We start from the raw sequence: 27,648 nt of genomic DNA on the forward strand, positions 1-27,648 counted from the left end.
CATCACTTAACATTAATTTAAGCAAAACTCATCATTTAAATGCAGATTGTCGTGACTTACACCTTCAGGCCTTCCAACGCTACTTTCGTGAAATTAGTTTATTTATTTCTTTTACTTGAATTGATCCTCTTGGTCTTTTCAAACAGCTCAATCAAATCAAATCAATCTTTATTTATATAGCGTCTTTTACAATCAAAATTGTTTCAAGGCGCTTTCCAGAGTCCAGGGCCTAACCCCAGACAAGCAACAGTGGCAAGGAAAAACTCCCCTTTAACAGGAAGAGGGTCAGCGGGGGCCGGAGGTCATCATGCAGCTCTGAAGGCAGCGATACCTGTAAATGAATACAGCGGGGGGGGGGGGGGGTAGAAAAACTACACAAGAATCAGCATAACTAGTCTGCTTGATGAGGAGGAGGAAAGGAGAGGAGAGGAGAGGAAACCATGACCCAGTGGAGTGACAGAGGCCTGTCAGGTGATCATGTTTCCGGACCCCGGCAGCCTTGGCCTATAACAGCACAGCTAAGATGTGACCTAATGATTAGACAACCCCCTAAGTATGATAATTTGTCTATCTATGATAGTAACTGGAACTACAGAATTAGTAACAATAAGCTTTTTCAAAGAGGTAGGTTTTAAGCCTAATCTTAAAAGTAGAGATGGAGTCAGCCTCCCGTACCTGGACAGGGAGCTGGTTCCATAGCAGGGGGGCCTGGTAGCTAGATGCTCGGCCCCCCATTCTACTCCTAGAGACTCTGGGAACCACAAGTAGACCAGCATTCTGAGAGCGGAGCGGTCTATTGGGCTGGTAAAGTATCACTAGCTCCTCCAGGTAGGATGGAGCTAGGCCTCTGAGGACCTTGTAGGTCAAAAGAAGGGTTTTAAAAATTATTCTAAATTTAACGGGCAGCCAATGAAGAGACGCCAGTACAGGAGTTATGTAATCTCTTTTGTCAATACCTGTCAGAACTCTGGCTGCAGCATTTTGGATCAGCTGGAGGCTTCTTAAAGAGTTGTTTGGACACCCTGATAATAAAAAATTACAATAGTCCAGCCTAGAAATAACAAATGCATGGACTAACTTTTCAGCATCATGCCGCATCAGTAGCTTCCTAATCTTTGTGATGTTCCTCAGGTGAAAAAAGGCACTTCCAGAGACTAATTTAATGTGTGAGTTGAAGGAGAGGTACTCCAAGATTCCTCACAGAGAGACTAGATGTTAATGAGATACCATCTAGAGTGATCATGTGATCTAATCTATCCCTGAGAGGTTCAGGACCAAACACCATGACCTCAGTTTTACCTGAGTTAAGGAGGAGGAAATTTGAAGACATCCAGGACTTTATGTCTTTAAGACAGGTCTGGAGCTTCTCTGTCTCCTCTGGTTTCATGGATAAATAAAGCTGAGTGTCATCAGCATAACAATGAAAATTTATCCCATGCTGCCGAATAATGTTCCCTAAGGGAAGCATGTACAAGGTAGTGATGGGACGAGCGACACTGGTGCGTCAGCACTAGTGATGGGACGATGATACCTCAAGGAGTGTATTGACACACTACACACTGTGTCGGCACTGTATTGATACTGTGTTGGTCACCCACTAGTGACCCCTGCAGTAGTTATAAAATGATTGCAGGTAAAGGAATTCCTTGTTTGCTAAACTGAGTTGGTATGTAAAATATAGCAAATTTGAGTTACAATTCAGAGTTACAATTTTTTTACTTATGTACACACATTCTTTGTTAACTTAACTGTTAAATCATATGAAATAATACAAAAAAGTGATTAGTTTATGAATTTTTATTGGGGAACAAAAGTTTTTGGAGTGTCTTTGCTCCAAGGCGATTTCTCCTCTTAAACACCAGCTCCCCAGCCTTACAAAATACTCTTTCACACGGTGCAGATGACGATGGTGAGCAGAGAGTTTTAAGTGCAAGTTGATGCAGATGTGGATATGTTTTCTGGTTCTGTCACGAGTATCTGCCAATTCTTCATTGCCATGCCGAGCTCTATAATGCCTCAGCTTTGATGAAGTGCTCTTATTGATGTAAAATAGCTCTGTGTGGCAGAGCCGACACTTCACCTACAATAACATAAAACGTTACAAACAATTCAAACCTCTTACTAGAACAGAGTAAAAACTAAGGTGGCGCATTGCATTCACTTGTTAAAAAATAGACACCCTATAAAATGAATAAAGCAACTGTAAGGCTTTTTAACTGACTATCGTATGTATCACAGGTCATTCACTTGATAAACTGATAAAGCGCCACCGTTAAAAATTGTATATAACAGTAAACAATGCTCAAAGGAGAAAAAGATTTCACAAGATCAAAATTATTCCACACTGGGGAAAACTTCTTAGAACGATCCATAATTGCGCAACTGCAAAACTCCATCCAACAAACCCACGACATGTCGATATAGTTTGTTTCCTTATAAACACACTTTGGCGCGGCACATCCAAACGATACAATTCCTGTATTGGTCACGTGATTCTTTCTTAAAGCAATACACGCACCGATACGGGGTTTCACTCTTGAGCTCTCGGCACAGTGCTGACTAGTGATGGGAGTTTTGCTGTTGCGTGATTATGGATCGTTCTAAGAAGTTTTCCCCAGTGTGGAATAATTTTGATCTTGTGAAATCTTTTTCTCCTTTGAGCATTGTTTACTGTTATATACAATTTTTAACGGTGGCGCTTTATCAGTTTATCAAGTGAATGACCTGTGATACATACAATAGTCAGTTAAAAAGCCTTACAGTTGCTTTATTCATTTTATCTCATAATAACGAGATCCTGATCTCGAAATCATGAGATAGGGTGTCTATTTTTTAACAAGTGAATGCAATGCGCCACCTTAGTTTTTACTCTGTTCTAGTAAGAGGTTTGAATTGTTTGTAACGTTTTATGTTACTGTAGGTGAAGTGTCGGCTCTGCTCCACAGAGCTCTCTTACATCAATAAGAGCACTTCATCAAAGCTGAGGCATAATAGAGCTCGGCATGGCAATGAAGAATTGGCAGATACTCGTGACAGAACCAGAAAACATATCCACATCTGCATCAACTTGCACTTAAAACTCTCTGCTCACCATCGTCATCTGCACCGTGTGAAAGAGTATTTTGTAAGGCTGGGGAGCTGGTGTTTAAGAGGATCAACTGTATCAAAAGCAGCACTGAGGTCCAGCAGAACCAGCATAGAGACCAGTCCATGATCTGAAGCTATGAGAAGATCATTAGTAACTTTAAGAAGTGCCGTTTCTGTGCTGTGATGAGCTCTAAAGCCTGACTGAAACATCTCAAACAGGCTGTTTCTCTGCAGGTGCTGCAGTAACTGAGTCACCACCACCTTCTCAAGAACTTTAGAGATAAAAGGAAGGTTGGATATTGGCCTATAATTTGCTAATACATCAGGATGCAGTGATGTTTTTTTAAGCAACTGCTTAATCACTGCCACCTTGTAGGACCGGGGTACATAACTTGTCACTAAAGAACCATTGATCTGGTCACTGGATGATTGTCCAAATATAAAGGTGGATAGATGCGTGCACACTTTGCCCTGTAGGGGCAAGGGGGAGGTACTCTGCAAAGGAATTTTTGTCCACGCAGCTGCTGCTCACTGGAGCTTTTCTCTTTTTAAGGTCATATAAACTGTCAATTCGAGAGATGGTTGTGGGTTAAAATTCCAGGAGGTCATCAGTTTCTGAGAAACTCGGCCCATGTGGCCCCACCAAACACATTCAAACTCATTTGAATACCCTTTCTTCCCCAATTTGATGGTGGAGTAAACTTCAGCTTATCAGGTTGTCGTGACCATGTCTACGTGCCTAAATGCAGCCATGTGATTGGCTGATTACTTATTTGTAGAGGTGAACCTCATATAGTGTTCCATTAGTGTGTGTGAGCCGAGTAGATGAATGCAACCCTAACCCAAGATACCAGGAACCACATTAGAGAGCCTGATGTGAGGTTCACATACTGTTCAGGTTGTGATGACATGCATGTTTTGAAAGGTTTAGAGAGATTAGAGCTTTTAGTTCTCCTTTACCAACACCATTTTTACACATAGAAACTGTTTTTTTTATTAAAATATAACATTTAACATGACAGCATTTATCAGTCCAACATTTCAAGCTTGTGGGAATCACAGTCTCATCTCGTTTTCTCCCGCTTATCCGAATCCGGGTCACTGGGGCAGCAGCTTCAGGAGGGATGCCTAGACAGCCCTCTCCCCAGCCACTTCAATCAGTTCCTCTGGGGGGGAACCCCAGCAGCTCCCAAGCCAGGCGAGAGATGTAATCCGTCCACCTAGTTCTGGGCCGGCCACGAGGCCTCCTCCCGATGGGACATGTCCGGAACACCTCTAAAGGGAGGCGTCCGGAAGGCATCCTGGCCAGATGCCTGAGCCACCCCTGCTGACTCCTCTCGATGTGGAGAAGTGGCGGTTATGGACAGCTGGTAATGGAAATTGGCTTTTGGAATTACAGTAAAAAAAAGAATTTAAAACTTTATCATATAAATCTAAACAGCCACATTTTAAAGTTTGTATTCCCCATAAATCTAGGTTTGGTTTAATTTCTTGACGAATCTGGACATACACACATTTCTGGATAATGATTGTTACTCTCAATAACAAAGTTTTGTGCTTTTTGTACCAAATCAACAGTTTTAATGTAAAATGATCTGCACTGCAGAAATGACCAGGGCTGATATGAAAGGTGCTGATATGAAAGGTGGTAACAGTAGAATGAAGAACATTTATATTTTCCAATTAACTAAAATGTGCTAATTTTCCGAGTATTCTCCGAAAAAGGGGAAATGGTGGTTTTATGACACTTATGACCATATGTAAGAGAATAAGCAATTTTCTATTGGAGCTCATGCTGAATTTACCCCTGAAACATCTTCTAAATCAACATTTACTGTCCAGTAACACAAAACTAAAAGGTAATCTGAGGTAGAAAAAGGGAGGAAGTGAATACATACATTTTCTGAATTTCACAATAAGGGAAAGTTTTTAAAAAAACATACATTTTAAAAGAGCAGAAAAATACAAAGGTGCAAAGTTTAGGGGAGTATCATCAGCTAGTCAGTTAATCTGCATCAATATATTGATCAACTGATCGAAACTAAAATGTATGCCCTTACTTTGAAATTCCCACAGTATGTTTATGTCCATTGTTTCATATATGGGAATTATAACATTAATAATCACATTATTACCATCATTATTATTATTATTCGCAATCTACATACACAATCACATTCATATTGTGGTGACTCAACCTGTGTTTAAGCTCAGATTAATGAAAACAATAAAATAGTGCAGCTGCAACATGGCAGGAAAAATTGTATAGTTTGTATGTTTGTTAAAATGGTTCAAATGAAAAAGGGTCAGTTATTCCTCTCAGTTTAGACCTTGTTTAACTCAACTGTAACGTTTAACATTTGTCCTCATGTTCCTCTAACAACATTTCATTATTTAAGTTGCATTTCAGAAAGACAGAAAATGATGGCATAGTGGCTGATGCTGACATCGCGGAAACCACAGTAATATACAGATACAGAAACACATCCTTTGTGACATTAACAGAGACATTAACATTTTCGTGAGATTAACACATCGACCTCCCACCCCCCACCTCACCTCACCTCACCTCACCTCACCTCACCTCACCTCACACACACACACACACACACACACACACACACACACACACACACACACACCGATAAATTAAACCACACTAACACAAAAAGGAAGCAAAAACTGACATCTATATGCTGCTTTCAAAATAAATCTTTTTTTAAGGAAGTGAAGCAGTTTTGAGGAATGTGTGTTTCAACACTATAAGCATTTCTTAATTTCTTGAGGCATTTGAAGAGGCAAACTGAGAGCAGTGGCTGGCGTGACAGTGCCTTCACAAACAGGTGGGTTCCCCGTCTAAAGACACCTCAGTCGTGCAAAATGAGTCAGAGGAGGTGGGAAAACGCTGTCCTAGTATAGAGCTGGAGGGCCCATTTCTGAGGGGAGGTTTAGTGATTCAGTCAATCCTGAGATGAGGGAAATTCTGGTTTTTCGGTTTCACATATCCAGTTTAACAATGAGTCAGTTACTTTAGAAACTAGTTTCATTGAAACATGACTTTCCACTGCTCTTATTTAGAAGCCTGCACAGCTAAGACAGTCGCAGACATGGGTGTCCATTTCTCAAAGAGCCAGTTGATGTTGAGAAATATATAACATCTTTATGAAAAAGTATATAATTATTAATATATTGTAGGGGAGAAGTAGGAGAATCAAGAGTTTTCATCGGCTGTTGTTATTTGCATTCCATTGCTGCATTGATGCATGCATCGATACATTTGCATTCCAAGGCTTTTTAGATCCTGCAGGGCTTCACTCAGGGTTGGTTGAACTAACTCTTAACACCTGTTACTCTTTCCAAAAAATTTGACAGCTCAGAGTTGGACAGCATAAGGTTAAGATTTTGACTCCCAATTTGTTAAACATGCTATGTAAAACGGGCCGCAGGACCTGATCACGGGCTTGGCCCTGAACCATGCCTGTGGTTAGCATCTATTCTGGACCAGCAAACCAAAAAGCTGTCAGAAGAATCCAAAGCAGTGGGCTCCATGAGTGTCCAGCCCCTCGGTTCTTCAGCTTAATTTGGTACTGTTTAATCACTTTGATGTATCCTGCCTCTGTGGACATGCAACTGTAGTTCCCCTCATGCTGAGCAGCCATGCTGTTGATCAGGAAGACACACTGCTCGTCCCTGGAGTTGCACAACACCGTGCCTCCTGGGTGCTGCCATACATACTGGGCATGATGGGATCTCATTGGACACCGGAGGAAATGTTTACAGTTGGGACAGACTTCGACACTGACAACATCCTCATCCTCATCACCGCCTGTAACTGTTGGGGACAAAAGAGAGATGTTTACATTTAAGGCTGGTCCCCTTTTTGCTTATTTAACCAGCAGGATTTTCTAGTTCCTGTAGCTGCTCCTGACAGCATGTGAGAAATTACATCTGAGTTTCAAAAACTATTCCAACAGGGAGCTTTGGTGAAGGATTCTTGCCCATGACGCAGTTCTTGGCTCCCAGTATGACTTCTGAGCTCACACCCAGTAAAATCAGCCATAAACAAGCATCACTAGTCTACATGAGCCTGACATGACCCTTCCTTCTATGCATGACTGTGTTTGTATTCTGGATTCTTAGCATGCTCATGATGAAGAGATAAGAACAGGTTCATCTCGTTCAGCCCTTGCTAAATCTATTTGAGTTCCTCTTTGCAGTCACACCCCATATCATGTGATTACATGTGATCAAGTCATTGCACTCAGTTAAATAGAAAAAGAGAACCCTCCAGCCTTCAGAAATGTGACCTTAGTGGGATGATGTGTCTCAAACTGTAGAAAAACCCTGAACCACTGAAACCAGCAGCCTGGCCTACTTACCCACCTGTCACAGTATATTTATTACATGTATTTTATTTGCCTGTCATATGCTGTTCTTCAGGGCATGTCTACGCTTAAGTCCTCTCACCTTTCTGTGGGCAGACGCTGTGGTTTCCGCCAGATACATCCTGAAGAGGCCCCCTGAGGACACAAATTTGTGAGTTATTCTTTTAGTGAAAAGGAATCAAGCTCCAACAGTTTGGCACGATCATCAGCTTCTTCACTTGGATGAAGAAATTAATTTTGTGATTCATTTCTTTCAATTACTCAGAGGCGAGGAGAAAGAGTTCCAGTTCCATCATCAAATATCATAAAATGAAGATTGCAGTGTCAATGACTAAATTATTCCTCACAACTCTCCCCTGTTCCACCTGTGTGGGGGGACTGTGAATCAGAATTGTTTTTTTTAAAGGCAGGAGGTTTGTTTGCAGATGTCAGCTTGTGTCTAACGGAGGTGGGGGGTATCAGTGAAATGGAAGTGTTACCTTTATGGTTGAGGTGTGGAAATGTGGGTTTATGTTTGCCCTAAAGCATCATATGACAGCACCTTTATGAAAGCAGTCATAAAGGGCACATTGCCTGTCTGTGTTTTATAGCTTTGCTTAATAAACATCAGTTGAGTTCATGTCAGTGAATTTTTGGACATCGTTCTGACTTTTTTTGGACATCTGTCATTCTCCTTTTGAGCAAAGTGGAAGCTGTAGTTGTGGCCTTAGTGCTCAAGGAATCAAGCTCTTTATTCAGCTGAAACCTTTGTTTCACATCTCATATAGTGATGAAATCAGAAGCTTGTCTCATCTTCTTGACCACTTTATCCCTTTCAGGGTCACAGGGAAGGTACACAATGGACGTAGGAAGGATCCACCCCTGGATGAGTTGCAAGCACTTGCTGACCACTGCTGCACCTAAATCTGGGGGCGATTAGCAGGATTTTGTTGCAACACTTCATGTGTTGGCTCATTCATTTCGAAACTCTAACCTTTGTCACAGGCACACCTGATGACGGGAATACCATTGATACTTATTCATCATCGAAAGAGGCATGTTGCTAAAGCCTGGAACAACTAAAGCCTCTACATGAAATAAAGAGAGATGGTATTACTCTGGGGTGCAATGAGTGCCATTCCAGCCACAGTAGGGGTCTCTGGCCAAGATGCAGTCCTCACATTTGTCTCCATAGTGGGAACAGCTTGCCATATCCAATTGGACCAATTCATTTCTTGTGTTCACGTACAGCTTCCTCTGAAATAAAAGACAGTGGGTTGAATAAAACATGTAGCTGTACTTGATGAACAGTGGTTTGTCAACTCACAGAGGAAGGGTGGAGCATGATGCTGATAACGTAGGCACGTTGAGTAATGTGGTTGTACTCAGCAATAACAAAGCCCTGACTGTTGTGTAGTACTTTGTGAACTCCTCCACTATCTGTGAGAGACAATGGCAAATCTGTTACAAAATATGAGGGAAATTTACCACATGCAAAGCCTGCATGTGCAGCTTGGTGCGTTCCCACTGTTATCATTTGTCTCGGGAGCCAAGTTATGTGGGGTGTATTCGTCCACGTGTATTTTATGTAACTTAAATAACGCAGGAATTCTTAGTTTTAGCCGTCTCAGCACTTAGTGTTTAAAGCCACGTTTACAAGACAATACTTTCACCAGAAGTGGAAAGTGCTCTAAGTTCATACAAAGACGGTGTGATAATGATGCACATTCACAGGGATCCATAATAACGACTAAAAAAGAGATAGTGTGCATGCCAGGACTCAGTCCTTGGTGAATATAACAAATGCGCTGGTCAGAGTATTGATGCAACAAATCCACAGCCACAATAAGGCTCTCAAAATTCTTCACTCTGGAGTACAGTTTCAAAACCTTTCGAACTTGAGCACTCCGGGCACTTCCTGTTGTAATCAAAAGGCACAAACGCAACAAAATCTGACACTATTCTTTGCTCTTCTTCAGCTAGAATACTTACTTAAGGACAGGAAAAGGACTGGGAAGTGGCCATTACTGTTTTGGGAAGAGTCCACAGAGATGTGAGTGTAGATGTGGTGTTTGAAGATGAGTGGAATCGAGTTTTTCACAGGATGCACCAGATCTTCCATCTCCGAACCCTTTTCAATGCTCCTCAGGTCTTCAGAGGACAGTTGCTTGCTGTCTGAGGCGCACTGAACACAATATTGGGGGAAATGTCTGACAAACAAAGCCAGTGATAAGAACTGAACACAGTTTAATCAGAAACACATTTAATGACCACCCAGATCATTGTCATTAGTAGCATTGGTCCACAAGGGCTATATTTTCAAGCTCTGTCCTCAGTGAGTTTCGAACTGCAGAAGCCTTCTGGAGAGTAGGCGAAATGTCAAGTCCAGCCGACAAGTCCAGATGATGCAGAGATCTTACTCTTACATCTAGGTCATAGTTAGATGATTGAGAATCTACACAGACAACACATTTAATAGCTCGCTCTCTCTGTCTGTCCGTCTGTCCGTCTGTCAGTCAGTCATTGTGCACTGACCTGCTGACAAATTCAGTTACTGTTTAACTCATGTTTTTACAGGTGTGTTGATCCAGGTGAGACCGATCATGCTCCAGGTTTCTCCCTACTAAAGACAGTGCTTTCTGTCACTGTTGCTTGTTTGGGGGTCTAACCCTAACCCTAACCCTAGACTGGAGAACATTCTGATTGTAAACAATGCTGCTTAAATTAAGTTGAAGTAAATATATCAAATTTAGACACCCAGCGAGGTTAAAATCAAGGAGAGGACATTACGTTGCGAAGGGCAAAGCTAAAAGTAAATATACAATCTGATAGTTTGGATGCTGTCACAATTCATGCTGGGATGAATTTGAATAATCAAACAGACTTTATGCTATCTTATTTTGTGTCTGTAACTATGCTGCATGTTGTGGTGACACATACCTCTCTGGACCGGCTGATTTTACTGTCTTTAAATGGTGAGGTTCTGAAGACACGTTCAATATCTTCTATGGTATAGATGCATACAGCACTCATGTTCCTGAGGAGGGACGTGTAAGGATCAGTAACCTGATGTCAATAAAGTTTCCATACGTTGTTACCAAAACAAAACAACATTTGTGCAGAGAACGAAATGAGGAAAGAGAACCAGAACAACCGAGAAGAGGAGAGGAACAGGAAGAGACACATGCAGTGTTAAACCCACTGGCCTGACCTTTAAACAGGAAGTTGAAACAACGTTCAATCATGAGACCATTGAAGCAGCTCCAATAAACCTGTTTTTGAGTAGATTACCAGTCTTTAAATATATATATATATATATTTTTTATTTTTTTTATTTTTAAAAAAAAAGGTAATCTATCTTTAAACAGTCTTCTCTATGAGACACTCTTAAAATGGCATTAAAAAACGGGATTAAGGTTCATCAACCATGTTGGTCTCATAGATTTGAGTCAGTCTCTTCAAATCTATGTAGTCACACGACCAGTGTCCTGTCTCTGAGCCATCAGTCACTTGGGTCACTCTCTGACCGCCTGACAATTGCACCATTGTGGTATAACTTGACTCATGTTTAGTCACAGCTATAAAAGGCTAATCAGGTCTAAATTTAGCCTTCTGCTGAAAATGTATCTATTTACAGAGGGACATGCTTGTCAAAGCAAACATTTTACTTGTATTTATCATAAGTGCCTCCTACCATTCATTTCTGAATAGAGCGTAAACTGTGGTATCTTGCCACCGTTGGCCATACACTGTAGCCACATCTACCAGTTGAGAGAAGTGCCTGCTGGCAGAATCTCCACAGAAGAGCTGGGCGTTCATCTGAGATGTCCAGGTGAACTGGAGAATTTGCTTGGAGCCACCAGTATCTGCCTAGAAACAACACACAACCCAAGGATCCACATGAAACTCACAAGCCTCCTGTGCATAACGTAAAAACAAACAAGAGTGGGCAGAAATATAATAACACTATTGCAAAAGCTTTATTTATTATTTCATTTATGTAGCTCTTACCAGGCAAACCTGAGAGACAAATGGAATCCATATGTCACTGTATGGACTTTGGTGTCTGTTTTTTTCATTATAGAAGGCAAAAATTTTATCCTGTGAGGGCTGATTTTCCCGTCTGCTGACAACCAGCTCAACATAATACTGCTCTGAAGACACACAAACACAAAGCACTTGTATCCACATCCTCAGCAAATATTTAATTGGATAAATTATGCATTCTTTTAGGGTGTGGCAGTACCTTTGTACTCGTTTGGTGGGGAAACTCTGTTTTTCCCAAATTTGTAGATGCCAACCTTCTCATGAGCTCCAGAGTAGGTAACATAGAGGTCTGCAGTTACATTTTTTTCTGTGGAGAAGAATAATCATAATCAGGGTTAGGATGACCAGCAGAGCATATTTCACATCCTCTGACAGGTGCAGTTTAGAAACAGAAAAAAAATCCCTTTTGCAACAATATTTTAACAGAATGGTAGCGGGTAGTTAACTCCAGATGACCACATGACGGGACAGTAAATAAACAAATGACGAGGCAGGTTAGTGTGCAGTCAATGCCTTAAAATGATCCAATCTGCAGCAACATTCCAGAAGTTAATAGCATCCATGATAATGCTAATCTGAACTAAACAATGCCAACTTTTGTGTGTGTTTGTGACATTGCAATTCTCTTGACAGTCTCTCTCATATTTGACTGCTTCCTCATCTAAATCTTATGACATAAGTTAACTACAGGACTACAGATTGCCAGATTCCTGCATTCTTATGTTGAGGCATTGAGGGTCTTTTTGAAAAGCAATTTATTCAAAACTCACCTACAACAAGAGATGGTTCACCTGGTTGTAGGATAAATCTCTTGATACTTGCTATGATGCTGCTCATTTTATGAGAGGGAGGGCACATGCATGTCAGATTTGATGAGCCCTGTGAAGAAGTTAAATCATGGTCGCACTCATGTTGATCCGCCTGACGCAAAGACGATGTTGGACATCGAATTAAAAAGGCAGAAATAGGGTTGACTTGGGGTGTCAGCATCAACCCAGAACAAATTTACTCCACCTCAGAAGGTTGGGTGATGCAGCATGCAGTTTCTGAGGCAACGGTCGCACAAACTAAGATGTGCTTCTCCTCTGTCTGGTGGGCCAGTGTGATGTTAAAGCCCTGAATCACAGAATAAGACATCTGAGTCCATCAAGCAGCCCACCATCGCCCCCTGAAGTCAGATGCTTTGGAACTGAGAGCTTACACTGGTCTGAATTTTAACATCAGAGCATTTCCCCCACGACAACAGGCTGTCGACCTTCTGCAAAGAGAAAACATTCAGACTGACAGCTGAAGGAGCTGAAGCCAAAGAAACTTCTCCTACCTGCGGAAGACCTTGAAAGTTGACTGAAATCATCCTATCCTGTGCAGCCAATAAGCCAGAGTCCGGCTGGTCTCCAAAAACACCTCGTATTTGTACGTGAGATAGAGAGATTCTTTTCACTGCAGCCTCTACAAGCAGTATAAATAGTGTGTGAAACACAGTTCTTCACACATTCTGCAGCTCATAAATATGACATCATGCAAATAAATAAAACAACAAACAATAACACCTTTTGAATGCAGTAAGTTCACATGTATTCTAAATAAAAACATGAATTCATCATGTATGATGCACCTTCTCTGCAAGATGTCTGTGTAAATTCTCAGTCATCCAGGTCATTGTATCCAAGGTAGTTTTCTCTGTCAACTGGACTGGGTTTCTTCTCTTGAAGACGTTTCGCCTTCTATCCAGAAGGCTTCTTCAGTTCTGAAATCGCTGGGGAGAGAGCTTGAAAATATATAGCCCCTGTGGACCATTTGCATGCTAATGATCTGGGTGGTCACCTGAGAGTCGTTAGCAGGGTCGTTGGTCGGGTCGTTCACCTAGTTTCTGTTGAGGTGTCTCCCCTTTGTCTGCTGGGTCACATGGTGATGAGTCACTGGGTCTCCTGGAATGGTGTGAATGTTTGTTTTGCTGTTGGAAGGAGTGGAGGACTGCATTGTATGTGGGTGATAGGAAGTGCCTCAGGCCACCACCTCTGTTTAAGGATGGTTTCTCCAATTTAACATGGATAGCTTCCTTGACCCCCCTTTCAAACCAGCGGTCTTCTCTGGCCAGTATCCTTACTTGGCTGTCCTCGAAGGAGTGACCACTCTCCTTTAAGTGTAAGTGGACTGCTGAATCCTGACCCGAAGAGGTGGCACGTCTGTGTTGTGCCATTCTTCTGTGGAGAGGTTGTTTGGTTTCCCCAATGTACAGTTCCTTGCATTTCTCCTGGCACTGTACAGCATAAACAACATTACTTTGTTTGGGTCTTGGTGTCTTGTCCTTTGGGTGTACTAACCTCTGTCTGAGAGTGTTGCTGGGTTTGAAATGAACCGGTATGTCGTGTTTCTGGAGGATCCTCCTAAACTTCTCCGAGACTCCAGACAGGTAGGGGATGGAAACGCTGTGGCGTTTGTTTCTCTCCTCCTCTCCTTTGCTGAGGTCTCGCTTTCTTGAGGTTTTGGTGAAGGCCCAGTCTGGGTAGCCACATGTTTTGAGAGCTGTCTTAATGTGGTCCTGTTCCTTCTTTCTGCCTTGGGATGTGCTGGGTATTTCTCTGGCCCGGTGTTGGAGAGTTCTGATCACTCCCAACTTGTGTTCCAGTGGGTGGTGAGAGTCAAACTGGAGGTACTGGTCGGTATGTGTAGGTTTTCTGTAGACTTCGATGGTGAGATTTCTGTCCTCAGTGATCTTGACTGCGCAGTCCAGAAAGGCCAGACTGTTTCCTTTTACATCTTCCCGGGTGAATTTTACATGCTCGTCTGTTTTGTTGAGGTGATCGGAGAACGCTTCCAATTCTTGTGTTTGAATTTTGACCCAGGTGTCATCCACATATCTGAACCAGTGGCTTGGCGCAGTTCCTGTGAAGGATGTCAGGGCCTGGGATTCCACCTTCTCCATGTATAGATTGGCAACTATAGGGGATACTGGTGAGCCCATGGCACAGCCATGTTTCTGCCTGTAGAAGCCTTCTCTGTACTGGAAATAGGTGGTGTTCAAACACAGGTCCAGCATGGTGCAGATTTGGGCCAGTGTTAAGGTTGTTCTTTCTGTAAGATTCTTGTCCAATAGAAGGTGCTTGTGGATGGTGTCTATGGCGCTGGCGGTGGGGATGCACGTGAAGAGTGACATGACATCATAAGATACAATAGTCTCTTCTGGAAGTAGTGTGAGTCCAACGACTTTTTGAGCAAAGTCTTGGGAGTTTTGATGTGGTGTGGGGTGTTGCCAACCATGGGCGACAAGATGGAGGCCAAGTATTTGGAAATGTTGTAGGTTACAGAATTGATGCTGCTTACTATGGGTCTGAGAGGGGTCTCTGGTTTGTGGATCTTGGGCAATCCATAAATGCAAGGGATGGTTTCCCCTGGATATAGACGGTAGTATTGTGGTCTGTCAATGGCTTTATCCTTTTCCAGTTTCTGTAGTAAGTGTTAAATTGGAGAAACCATCCTTAAACAGAGGTGGTGGCCTGAGGCACTTCCTATCACCCACATACAATGCAGTCCTCCACTCCTTCCAACAGCAAAACAAACATTCACACCATTCCAGGAGACCCAGTGACTCATCACCATGTGACCCAGCAGACAAAGGGGAGACACCTCAACAGAAACTAGGTGAACGACCCGACCAACGACCCTGCTAACGACTCTCAGGTGACCACCCAGATCATTAGCATGCAAATGGTCCACAGGGGCTATATATTTTCAAGCTCTCTCCCCAGCGATTTCAGAACTGAAGAAGCCTTCTGGATAGAAGGCGAAACGTCTTCAAGAGAAGAAACCCAGTCCAGTTGACAGAGAAAACTACCTTGGACCTTCTCTGCAGAAACAGATGCTAACTGCATCACAGCAGCACAAAGATGTTTTAAGGACTTGAATAAGATCATTTATGTTCCTTTCGAACAATGTTCAGGAGGAAATGTCAGCTGTTGTTTATGATAAAATATTGGACAATTATTGTCTCGGGTGACCATATGCTTAAGATCTGTCATTCAGGTTGAGGTTCCTGGTAAATAAGGATCTTTTGATTTGCAATTACAGTATTTACAGTATTTAAGTCATACTTATCAGTGTCTGTGAAACTATTATCAGCTTCATAATTTTGTTTTGATACCTGCATACTTTTACAAATCTGTATTTATTCTGACTTTACATACGCTGAGTAAAACATCCTCCACTTTACATCAGGTTGAGCTGCTTAATTAATGCACAACATGGGTCTAAAGTGACCCGACTGAGTTTATATTTGCTTTATCTTTGCAATTAATTAATTTTATTACTCAGCATTCCAGGTATTCCTCAATTAACTTGTTTTTGATCATAATTCATCCTTTTTGTATAATCTTATTTTTTACATTTTGAATAAAAACACTTTTTACATCACTACCCCTCTAATGCACAACATGGGTCTAAAATGACCCGTAATCATTTCCCATGTTATTTCATGTGTTTCTAAGCTGAATGTTATAATCTATGTATTTACTCAGTTATTAATCAAACTATTAATTAACTTTTAATTGTTTTATGTAGCACAAATCCTCACATTAAGTGTTCTGTTCTTCCTTTATGAATAAGCATAGCTTTTGTCAGTCTTCATGAAGTTTTCCCACGTCCACATGGGTCAGACCCACATTTTGTAACATACAATATTTACAGTATTTACCACTGTGGAGAAGATTGTATTTGAAGACCTGAACCATCTAAGTCTTATTTTACAATAATTATCATATTACCTAATAAGAAATTTGATGTGATAACTCTGCATAATTATTGATTATGTAATTAATTTGAATTTGAAGAATTAGTAGCTCCATTTCTTGTCAGAAAGGGAAAAATTTTCAATCGGCTACCGTAGCTAGCTAGCGATCTACCGTAGCTAGCTAGCTGTTGACATTTGACGATCATGTTTGTGTGACAAATAAACACATTTCAAAGATAAAATGTATGCTTATTTGGCCTAAAGCAGTGCTAACGTGATTATTTGAAGCAAATTATTGTTATAGTTTGTAGTAATTTAATTCAAAATCACACTTGGATAAATGGGTCATTTTTTACCCATGTGGTGTAGTAATCCAAAATCTATTTTATTCCTAAAATAATAAACAGAAAATGGAAGCATTGACCTTGTACTAATCAAAAACAAGATATTAAAATTATAATTGGGACATTTAATAATAAAATGAATTGATTTTTAAAAAATACAGCAAAGAAACACTCACCCAGCCTGAAAACACATAGAAAATGAATGCGGGTCATTTTTGACCCATGTTGTGCATTAGAGGGGGTGTTCATATGTTGTGCATCAAAGGGTTAAGTTGAAAATAATACGGTCAAAGATTTGAAATGATTCGGCTGCTCAGAAACTCTTCCTTACCTTCATCTGTGAATTTCCACCGAGGTGACAGTGTGTTGTTGGCATCTGTTAAATTGATGATGATAGCAAAAGCTACAGCTGTTCCAAGCACAGACATCCTAATGTGAAGGTTAACAAGGTCACCGGGAGATCGGGTCTTTATCTGTCCATTAAAACTGGAGTTTAACTGCCTGGTACAGGCAGAACAAATACACCTATTTGAACTCAACACACTTCTAAAAAAGTGTGTTGAGTGTGTGCCTAAAAAAGAGGGTGCTCAAGCCAGCACCCTTAAAAATCCAAGCAAAAGTCAAAAAATGTCTGAAAAACTGTCTAAAAATTAGAGCTCATGTCGCCTCTTCAAAGCTAAAAAGTACTTTGAACGGCTGCTCTCGATCTGTCTCTCTGTCTCACTCGCAACCCCGCCCACTTGTGTTCCTCCCACTCTAGTGGATCCAAATAGTATGTAGTCATGCTTTTGCTTTATTTTTATATTTATCTTTTTATTGCCTTATATTGTATTTATAGTCTCTGTCATTTGCATTTTGTTATGTTGTATTGAACATAAAAGTCCTGCAAAAAGTTCTCCATACAGAATCATCAAAAGTCTTTTGTTATTACTTAGTTAAGATTTTGTTTCTATGTCCCAGTATGAGTTAAACTGCAGAATTTGAAATAAAAGAAAATAGAGCTTGGCGTATGTACAGGCACAGGATTAACTGCCAAAATCAAATTAACATCCACCTCTGCAAACTGCATACTGTGTGCACAAGATGAAAATATCAGATAGAGATCAAAGAGTCAACTGTGTGTTCATAAAGAAAATGCATGCGGCTGTTAATTAAACTTATGATCTTACAACTATTTGATATGAAGTAATACAAAGTAATATGTTAATATGTTAATTAAACTTATGATCTTACAACTATTTGATATGAAGTAATACAAAGTAATACAAAGATTCTTTCTTTTCTGCTAATATTTGGAGCTAAATAACTTCTGACTCATCAAAAGGCCACAGAGGTTCCATTTATTATAAGTACATTTAGGTCAAAAGAGGGACAATGTCCCCTGCATTAGTCTGACTTTGAATCGGAGTGTCAGTGACAGGACAGGGATAATGTAGATCTTTGAACATTTACCGTCATCACATGAAGTTGTGTGTTCAAGCCATTTTTTTTTGTCTCTTACATATTGTATTCTCTCGTCACCCCGGGTAGTGCCCTATTTAACTGTTGGCAGGTAAATTGGGCAGTTCGAACCCGCACATAATTAAGTGAAAGTAAGCTATGCAGATGACAAATAAATCATTCAAATGACATGTTTGTTTCTATCATCAAGGTAAAAATATCTACCAATTCTATATGCTGCAGGCTCATGTAGGGGGACCCTCCTGCTGATGGCCGCTGGATAAAGAGAGGAGAGGGAGAGGGAGAGGGAAGGGAGAGGAGAGAAGGAGAGGGGGGGGGAGGGAGGAGAAGAGGAGGAGGGGAGGGGGGGACAGGTAGAGGATAGAAGGAGAGGAGAGGGAGGAGAGGAGAGGAGAGGAGAGGAGAGGCACAGAGCACAGAAACACATCAAGCATTATCAAGCAATCATTCAATAAATCTTTATTTAGATAGCATCAAAATTGTTTCTAGGCGCTTTACAGAAACCCAGGGCCTGACAAGCCCAACAAGCAACAGTGACAGGGAAAAACTCCCCTTTAACAGGAAGAAACCTTGAGCAGGACCAGGCTCATATAGCTGCCTGTAGAGCTCCGCGTCGAAGGACTGCACGTGCAGACAGTTGACGTTCAGCACAGGATCGGCGACGACACTGATCTCTTCCAGCTTCTGCATGTACAGAGGCTCATTCAGGTCCAGGCTGACGTTCTCGTCTTCGCTGGAGGTCGGATCGATGAACCTCTGCAGGAATCTCTGAAACTTCTCCTTAGGTCTCGACATTGACGTCGCCCCCCCAGATCACCAGTCGCTGTCCTGCATTGGACTCGCTTTGAGTTACAATTTTTTACTTATGTACACACATTTTTTGTTAACTGCTAAATCATATGAAATAATACAAAAAAGTGATTTGTTTATGAATTTTTATTGAGAAACAAAAGTTTTTGGAGTGTCTTTGCTCCAAAGCGATTTCTCCTCTTAAACACCAGCTCCCCAGCCTTAGAAAATACTCTTTCACACGGTGCAGATGACGATGGTGAGCAGAGAGTTTTAAGTGCAAGTTGATGCAGATGTGGATATGTTTTCTGGTTCTGTCACGAGTATCTGCCAATTCTTCATTGCCATGCCGAGCTCTATAATGCCTTAGCATTGATGAAGTGCTCTTATTGATGTAAGATAGCTCTGTGTGGCAGAGCCGACACTTCACCTACAATAACATAAAAAGTTACAAACAATTCAAACCTCTTACCAGAACAGAGTAAAAACTAAGGTGGCGCATTGCATTCACTTGTTAAAAAAATAGACACCCTATAAAATGAATAAAGCAACTGTAAGGCTTTTTAACTGACTATCATATGTATCACAGGTCATTCACTTGATAAAGTGAGTGCAATGCGCCACCGTTAAAAATTGTATATAACAGTAAACAATGCTCAAAGGAGAAAAAGATTTCCCTTGTTTGGAGTCACAAGATCAAAATTATTCCACACTGGGGAAAACTTCTTAGAACGATCCATAATCACGCAACTGCAAAACTCCATCCAACAAACCCACGACATGTCGATACAGTTTGTTTCCTTATAAACACATTTTGACGCGGCACATCCAAACGATACAATTCCTGTATCGGTCACGTGATTCTTTCTTAAAGCAATACACGCACCGATACGGGGTTTCACTCTTGAGCTCTCGGCACAGTGTTGACGCACCAGTGTCGCTCGTCCCATCACTACTTGGCGGTTCCGAATGGAGATCAACTTGCGGCGCCTTCCGGACTGACCCCAGATCGGGACGCTGCCTGGCCGGGGACACCGCTGCGAGGGGTCCCTTCCACCCTCGAGCTCAGGGTCCCATACATAAGAGGCGAGCTCATGTCCACTTCATTAGGATTTCCTAAATAACTTGGACGTGGGCTGGAGAACAGGGACGTGTACTGAGGAGCTGCTGGGCTGAGCAGGTTGGTGGTTGGGGAGACGGGCATCGGCATCAGGTCCCCGGCGGAGGAGTCCTGGCCTCTCCTCCTCTGCGATGGGGGAGATGTGGGCCCCTCACTGTTGGGGGTGCTGGGATTTGTGTTCCGTCCACGTTTGCACCTGGGAGTTGATGCTGGGGAAGACATTGTTGTTGGGGTCTCTGCTTCTCTCTACACCGGAACACTGCAGATGTGACGCGAAACTGCGGGGGAGAGAATAGGCAGAGATCATAGAAATACATTAATAATACAAGCTGCTGGTATAAGAGTAGAGTGGGTCAGCAGGGTCAGAGGTCAGCAGGTCAGCATACAGCTATAAAGGCAGCAATACCTGTAGATGGATACAGAGGGGGATGGAGAAGCAGAGAAACTACACAAGAAATAACATCATGCATGATCTACTGGGAGAGGAGAGGAGAGGAAGTCATGACCCAGCAGGGTGACAGAGGTCTTTCAGGTGATCATATTCTCTCCTCTACCTGTCCTCTCTCTACCCAGCCAGCCATCAGCAGGAGGGTCCCCCTACATGAGCCTGGTCCTGCTCAAGGAGTCAGTGCTGTGTGGATGTTCTTGTATGACCAGGGTGACGTTTTGTCTCCTCCCCATCATTACTGCCTCATTTCTGCTGGTAAGTCTTCCATGCTGAAGGTCTTCTGCCCCCTTTAGCTGATTTGTTCGTCAAATCCGGATTATATGAAGTGCATCATTGGAAAATTTAGATGAATTGTTTAATAAAAGGGTACATTTATGTTTCTCAATGAAACCACATCATTTTTATAACATACCTATGTGTCTTTTCTGTTAAAATACAGAAGGAAGTCAACTCTTCAGGTGAAATTCCCGGGATGGCATTCTTGGAAATTTTCGACTACAACCTGGCTTAACCGGGTTGAGCAGGAGGCATGAGGTGAATGGGGTGATTTGATTGATTTGATTTGATTTGATGGGATGAAAGTGGGAGTGGGCTCCATACTCAGTGTGGAGGAGGTGGCTCTTGCCGTGGGCCAGGAAATCGACCACAGCTCGGTGAAATCCGCCGCTCGCATGAACAGGGCGGTGGTGCTGTTCCTGGAGAAGGTGGGACAGGCAAACAGGTTGGTGGAGACGGGGATCACCGTGGGGGGGCAGTTTGTCCAGGTGACTCCGCGGACGCAGACGGTGGCGAGGATTACACATGGGACATGGGAAATTGGTGTCCCCCATTAGGAAATTTTTGTCTGGGTGTAGGTTGTTGAGACACATGGTGTCTCACTGTAGACAGGTCCACATTATCTGAAACAACAGGGCAGAGGAGTACAATTATCGTTTTGTCGTCCGCGTGGACGACTTTGATTACGTTCTTTTTGCAACCTCCTCTGCCCTTAAATGTTTCAACTGTGGCGAAGAGGGACATATGGCCAGGGCTTGTCCGAGCCGCCGAGTCCTGGATGCCGCGCCCGACCCCACGGCACCCCCCCCCATTCCCGCGGCGGCACAGGCGTCAGTAGTGCAGTGCGGAGGGGGCCCCCGCTGTTTCGGACGGGGTGCAAATGGAGTTGAAGGCGGAGGGAAAAGGGAGTGAGTGTGTGCGTGTGACTAAGGTGAGTGGAGAGAGGGAGAATATGGAGGTGGTGGTGGAGGTGACTGGCGAGAGTGGCAAGGCGGGGGAGGTAAGGGATTTAACTGGGGTGGAAATTGAAGTGGTGTGCGGGTTGGGTGAACTGGAGAAGACTGGTGATGGAATGAGTGAAATAAGTGAACTGGGTGAGGCAGGAGACACGAGAGACATGGGTCAAACAGGTGAACAGGGTGTAACGGTAGGTGAAGTGGGGTAGGGGACAGGTGAGCGTGGGGTGCCAGGGATGGTGGCTGGCGAGCTGGGTGAGGGAGGAATGAGCACAGGTGAGGTGGGTGTGAGCACAGGTAAGCTGGGCGAGGGAGGTGCGGATACAAGTGAGGGCAGTGGGGGGGTTGTCTGAATGGAGGCCTACTCCTGCAAAGCAGCGCAGAAAACAAAAAAACGTCACCAAGGACAGTGGAGACAAAGAAGCTGGGCGACTGGAGGATGCAGCCGCTGCCACAGACAGTGACCAGGAGTACACGTCTGATGGCAGTGAACTGTCAAACACGGTGGTAGACAGTGAGAGGGATGATTTGTACCCATAAGTATGATTAAGAGTTTCCTCACACAGACTAAAGGCATGAGGGGCCCTGACTTGGGGATATACTTCCCCGACAAGCTCCTGTTCATCCAATCGGCCAGCCACTGGATAAAACACAGAGCTGCATCGGACCTGACCGATCCGGAGATCTTTCAGTTGAGGAAGCTACTGGCCCTGATGGCATCAACTCCAGACTACTCAAGGACTGTGCAGATCAGCTCTTTGGAGTACTCCTGCACATCTTCAACCTGAGCCTCAGTCTGGAGAGAGTTCAACTACTGTGGAAAACATCATGTGTGGTTTCTCCAGTGCCTTCAACGCAATCCAGCCATCATTGCTGAGAGGGAAGATGGAGGGAGCCGGAGTCGACTGTCACCTGGCTGCCTGGACCACCGACTACCTCACCAACAGACTACAGTACGTGAGGCTCCGCGACTGTGAGTCCAACGTGGTAGCCTGCAGCACGGGGGCCCGCAGGGTACAGTTCTCTCTCCCTTCCTCTTCACTCTCTACACATCGGACTTCAGCCACAACTCGGACAGCTGCCACCTCCAGAGGTTCTCCGACGATACAGCCATCGTTAGACGTGTGTCTGAGGGGAACAAACTGGAATACAGGGAGGTCATCACCAACTTTGTCGCCTGGTGTGAACTGAACCATCTGCGCATCAACGCCAGCAAGACAAAGGAGGTGGTGATCGACTTCAGTAGGAAGGCTTCTCACATTGCACCCATGAACATCCAGGGTTTGGACATTGAGATCGTAGAGGAGTACAAATACCTGGGTGTTCATCTCAACAATAAACTGGACTCATAACACAGACGCCCTATACAAGAAGGGCCAAAGTCGTCTTTGTCTGTTGAGGAGACTGAGGTCCTTTGGAGTGTGCAGGTCACTGCTTAGGACTTTTTATGACTCTGTGGTGGCATCGGTGATCTTCTACGCTGTGGTCTGCTGGAGCTGTGGAAGCTCAGAGAGGGACAGGAAGAGACTCAACAAGCTGGTCAGACGGGCTGGCTCAGTCCTGGACTGCTCTCTGGACTAGAGGAGGATGTTGGCCAAGCTGACATCAATTATGGACACCCCCTCTCACCCCCCATACGAGACTGTGGGGGCAGCTCCTTCAGCAGCAGACTGTTACATCCACGGTGTAAAAGGGAACGTTACCGCAGGTCATTCATCCCAACTGCCATCAGATTGTTCAACATGCACAACACTTAATTGTAGCACCAATAACCCAGGGTTGGCAAATATGCACTAACTAATCATCCTACTTCTGGTATGTCTTATTTGCACGTCTCATTTGCAACTTATTTTTTTGTCTTCACACTGTCCAACACTCCTCCTGTACATAAATTTCTGTATATACTGTACAATGTACATAGCAACTTAAATAACATAAGAGTCTCCGCTGTAACGTGCAATTTCCCCGATGTGGGATCAATAAAGTCTTTTATCCTATCCTTAAGCACATGGGCAAAACGAGGAAACAGCTCAGAGAACTGTCCAGCAAGAGCACCAGCTTCCGGCTGGGAAGGGACGGAGCCCCCCCACCGCTGGAGCCTGCATGACGAGCCACCACTGTTTCCCTCTCTAGGATGGATCACTGTATGTCACACCAGTGCCCGTTTCTGTTCCAGGTGAGAGTCTATATTTCAAGTGTGCGATGAACATGAGAGACTCACTGCACATTCAGCAAAAAAGTCATTTGAATGCTTTGGAATTATATGAAGACTCAAGATGGGATGGGACATTATTGCGGGAGAGCGCAAACGACCGGGAGAAACAGAACAAGCGGTCACACAAATCTTCAATCAATGAGTTTTGTCTCTTTCATTTTAAGTGGGCCAAATGAGTTATATTAAAAGTAAACTAATGGAAACTGCAGTTCTAATTTGATTCTTTTAATGAGCCATGAAACTTTCTATGATCCCAGGTGTGATACTGCGAGCACTTCTGATGTTGCTCACTGTGGTCCTCAGTGTGCTCAGGGAGGTTGTCTGTATGCCCAGACATATGAAAAATTAGAGGGAACATTGGCTTTGGCATTTAACCAGCCAGCGTTTGTCTGGCTGGTTGGCGTCTGACGCCATGGTGCTTGGTGGTGGTAGTGGGGATCTCTCCCGGTTAACACGGAGACATGGTGTTAAGGTGGGGGCCAGGTCTCTGTACACCGTGGAGCAGGTGGCCCTGGCTGTGGGGGAGGTTATCGGACATGGGTCTGTGAAGTCGGCCGCCCAGATGAACGGGGCCGTGGTGGTGTTTGTAGAGAAGGTGGAACAGGTGAACCGGCTGGTGTAGGCTGGTATCAGTGTTGGCGGAAGGTTCGAGGTGGTGCTGCCTCTGAGCCAGTCGGCCACCAAGGTTACCCTGTCGAACGTGCCCCCGTTAATTACGGACGAGTTTCTGTGTCGGGAGTTGTCCAGACATGGCAAGATTCTTTCTCTGATGAAAAAGGTCATGTCTGGATGTAAATCTCCCTTACTAAAACACATAGTGTCTCATCGTCGGCAGGTCTATATGATTCTTAACAACCGCTTTCTTCATCGCGGTTGTTAAGAGCCCAACGCAGCCAAATGGCTGCGTTGGGCTCAGGGGAGCGGCCCGGGGCCGCTGCTGCGCAGCCCCGCACGGCGGTGGAGCCCCGCATGGCGGTGGAGCCCGGAACTGCTAGTGAGCGACCAGTCGCCAGAGCCGAGGGTCCGGGGGATGATGGGGCGACGGCCCCGGTGGGTAGTGACGGAAGATGAGGGTAAACAGGTGGGTGAGAAAGGTAAAGTGAGGGTACAGGACGGTGAGACTAATGTGTGTGTACAGGAGGGAAAGACAGGAGGAGCGTGTGAGGAGGTAGGTGACACAGGTGGAGCTTCTGTACAGGGGGACGAGGCAGGTGAATTGAGTGTACAGGAGGGTGAGACAGGAGGAGTGTGTGTAGAGGTAGGGAACATAGGTGGAGCGCGTGTACAGGGGGACCTCCTGACTTAGTGTGGAGGGATGTGGCCAGCTGCTTACTCAGACGTGTGAGCAATGTGGGACTGGATGCTGCTCTGTTTTTAACTGATTTCAAAAGTTTAAATTTAAGGGGTCTGCCAGCTTTTTATCAGAGTGTTTTTAAATCATGTGCTCTTTTTAAATGGAAGAAGATCCAGGAGTCCAGCTCTCTGCACTGGCTGTTGAAGGAGCCCCTAGTTCACGGTGGCAGACTGGATGTCTGCAGCAGCGCCATGCCCGGGCTGATGGGGGCGCTGTGTGGCTCCAGGACTGTCACACTGAAGCAACTGGTGGAGGCAGCCGGTCCGGCACTGGCTGCTGTCCGGACCCTGAGTACTGTGCTGAGACTACGTTCGTTACGGCTGGTGGAGAGGACCCTGGAGCTGTGGAGGAGGAGGCTCTCTGTGAGAGAGAGATGTCTTCTCCTGTGGTTCGGCGGAGGGAGAGCTGAGCCGGACCCCACGGACATCGTCACTGACTTCCAGCTGAGCCCTGGATGCGAGGAGTTCATCGGGCCTCTCCTGAAAGCCCTCTGCAAGAACAAACTGGGCCTCCATGGAACTGACAACAAGACTGTCTATGTGAACATTGTAAAGACAATTAACGGACAGGGGCTACTCAACAGAGCGGCCTCTGTGTGGACAGACAGGCTGGGGGAACAGAATCCACAATGGAGGGTCCTATATAAACCCCCTATCATAAAGAGGACTGGGGACCTCCAATGGAGGATCCTACACGGAGCTGTCGCACTGAATGTCTACCTCTCTAGATTGGACCCTGCTGTGTTGGACCAGTGCCCATTCTGCTCAGGGCGAGAGACTGTGTTTCATGCGTACAGCGAGTGTGAACGACTTTTTAATGTTGTAAAAGGTGTTTTTAATGGTTTTAACAAAACATTTTCTGTCAGAGGTTTTATCTATGGAGCAGGGTACAAAAAAACTGCTCAGAACAAGTGGCAGCTACTTAATTTTATTTGTGGAGAAGCCAAGATGGCAATCTACATCTCCAGGAAAAACAAAATTGAGAAAAACGGAGATTGTGAGGCCACCTCAGTGTGGCGTAGTAACATCCGGTGTAGGCTGAGGTTGGAGTTTGGTTTTTATAAAATGATGAATGACCTCAGCCGATTTTGTGAAATATGGTGTTACGGTCTTTCTCTCTCTGAGCGTGGTGAGTGTGTCAGCTTCGGGAGTGAGTGATAAATATAAGTGATTTTTCCCAAACATTTTCTATATTCTAATCTTTATTATCACACTGGGTGGTGTTTAATCACATTGGGGAGCACTCTTCTGTAATTTCGATCGTTTATTCACTGTCTTTGGTGGAACTGTTTGGTGGCCACGGTCGCCATGCCGGCCATGGAGGTGGCGTCGGGAGTCACCGGGTTGGAGAAACTCACCCGCAGACACGCCGTGAAATTCTCTCCACCGGCCAGTGTGTCCGTGGAGGAGTGCGTTCTGGCTGTGGGGGAGATTGTGGGGCACGGAAGCGTGAAGTCCACCTCCAGAATGAACAACGCGGTGGTGGTGTTCGTTGACAGTACTGATAAGGCCGATGAGCTGGTGGTGGCTGGGGTGGCCGTTAATGGTGAATTGACACCGGTGTTTCCCCTTGAACGACATGTTGCTGCGGGAGCTCAGCAGACACGGATACATATTGTCCCCGATGAGGTTAATTCCTCTCGGCTTCAAGTCCCCGCTGCTGAGACATGTCGTGTCATTTAGACGGCAGGTGTCGATGATCCTTAATAACAATAAGGAAGAGCTCGACATGGCTCTTCGCTTCAGGGTGGACGAGTTTGACTACACCGTCTTTGTCATTACTGATTCCCTAAAATGTTTTGGTTGTGGGGAGGCGGGCCATGTGATCCGGTCGTGCCCGAATGGCGCGGAGGCTCGTCGGCCAGCTGACCCGCCGTCAGCGCAGCGCCACGCGCGCACGACATGGACAGTGAGCCCGCGCAGGGTAACACTGGTAATATTACACTTACGCACAACACAAACACAGAGTCAAGACCCATCATGAAACAACTAAAAGGGTACCCGGCTGTTAGATCCATTATGTTAAAGTTATCTCTTATTTGCTTTCACCTTGTTATATTCCTTATTCTTGTTATATTGTCTCTCATTGCTTAATGTTTCTTATTATTTGCTAATGCTTAATGTTCATGATGCTTGATATGTCAACTCGAACTTCTCTGGTCGAGGGCGACAGAAATGCGGCGGCTGTTGGAGAAGTGGCCTTGACTGGAGACAGAGCTGCAGAGCATGACACAGGAGATGTTCTCTTAATCTGTCTGATATAGAAGAATGTGCTGTTTGTGAGCTAAGCTAATCAAATCAGTGAAGGCCTACGTATAATCTCACCATTATGATTTACAGTCTCTTGCTCTGTTGGAGACCTGCTATCTTGTGTTTCCCCCCTCCCTTAGACACATTTGACTTCTGTAACTAGGAACCTCCTAATTCCAATAAAAGAAGGATGGCGGGAGGTGTGCGTCAGA

The 27,648-nt window shown here is 44.2% G+C and overlaps 1 protein-coding gene across 2 annotated transcripts; it reads right to left on the reverse strand.

Annotated features, from left to right (window-relative positions):
* Positions 1–4,055: 4,055 nt before the first annotated feature.
* LOC130521864 (semaphorin-7A) lies at positions 4,056–17,281 on the reverse strand. 2 transcript variants are annotated; one of them, XM_057025696.1, is made up of 15 exons: positions 16,900–17,281; positions 12,820–12,947; positions 12,700–12,756; positions 12,513–12,614; positions 12,269–12,377; positions 11,698–11,805; positions 11,463–11,605; positions 11,146–11,321; positions 10,392–10,488; positions 9,444–9,636; positions 8,779–8,891; positions 8,569–8,708; positions 7,555–7,607; positions 5,724–6,919; positions 4,056–5,656 (listed from the first exon to the last, which is right to left on the reverse strand). In XM_057025696.1, the coding sequence occupies exons 1-14, from the start codon at positions 16,994–16,996 to the stop codon at positions 6,579–6,581; spliced, it is 1,857 nt and encodes a 618-aa protein (XP_056881676.1). In that variant the 5' UTR covers positions 16,997–17,281; the 3' UTR covers positions 4,056–5,656; positions 5,724–6,578. The 2 variants fall into 2 exon arrangements, with proteins under 2 accessions (XP_056881676.1, XP_056881677.1); XM_057025697.1 differs by lacking the exons at positions 12,269–12,377; positions 12,513–12,614; positions 12,700–12,756; positions 12,820–12,947.
* Positions 17,282–27,648: the final 10,367 nt, after the last annotated feature.

Source organism: Takifugu flavidus, chromosome 2 (assembly GCF_003711565.1).
Source record: "Takifugu flavidus isolate HTHZ2018 chromosome 2, ASM371156v2, whole genome shotgun sequence".
NCBI lineage: Eukaryota > Metazoa > Chordata > Actinopteri > Tetraodontiformes > Tetraodontidae > Takifugu > Takifugu flavidus.

Excerpts from the sequence above, each read along its gene's own strand:
- LOC130521864 (XM_057025696.1), bottom strand. The coding sequence starts at position 16,996 with ATGTCTGTGCTTGGAACAGCTGTAGCTTTTGCTATCATCATCAATTTA. Across the intron at positions 12,757-12,819 it reads ACTTTCAAGGTCTTCCGCAG|AAGGTCGACAGCCTGTTGTC; the intron begins GTAGGAGAAGTT and ends TTCTCTTTGCAG. Across the intron at positions 10,489-11,145 it reads GCTCTATTCAGAAATGAATG|GAACATGAGTGCTGTATGCA; the intron begins GTAGGAGGCACT and ends GTCCCTCCTCAG.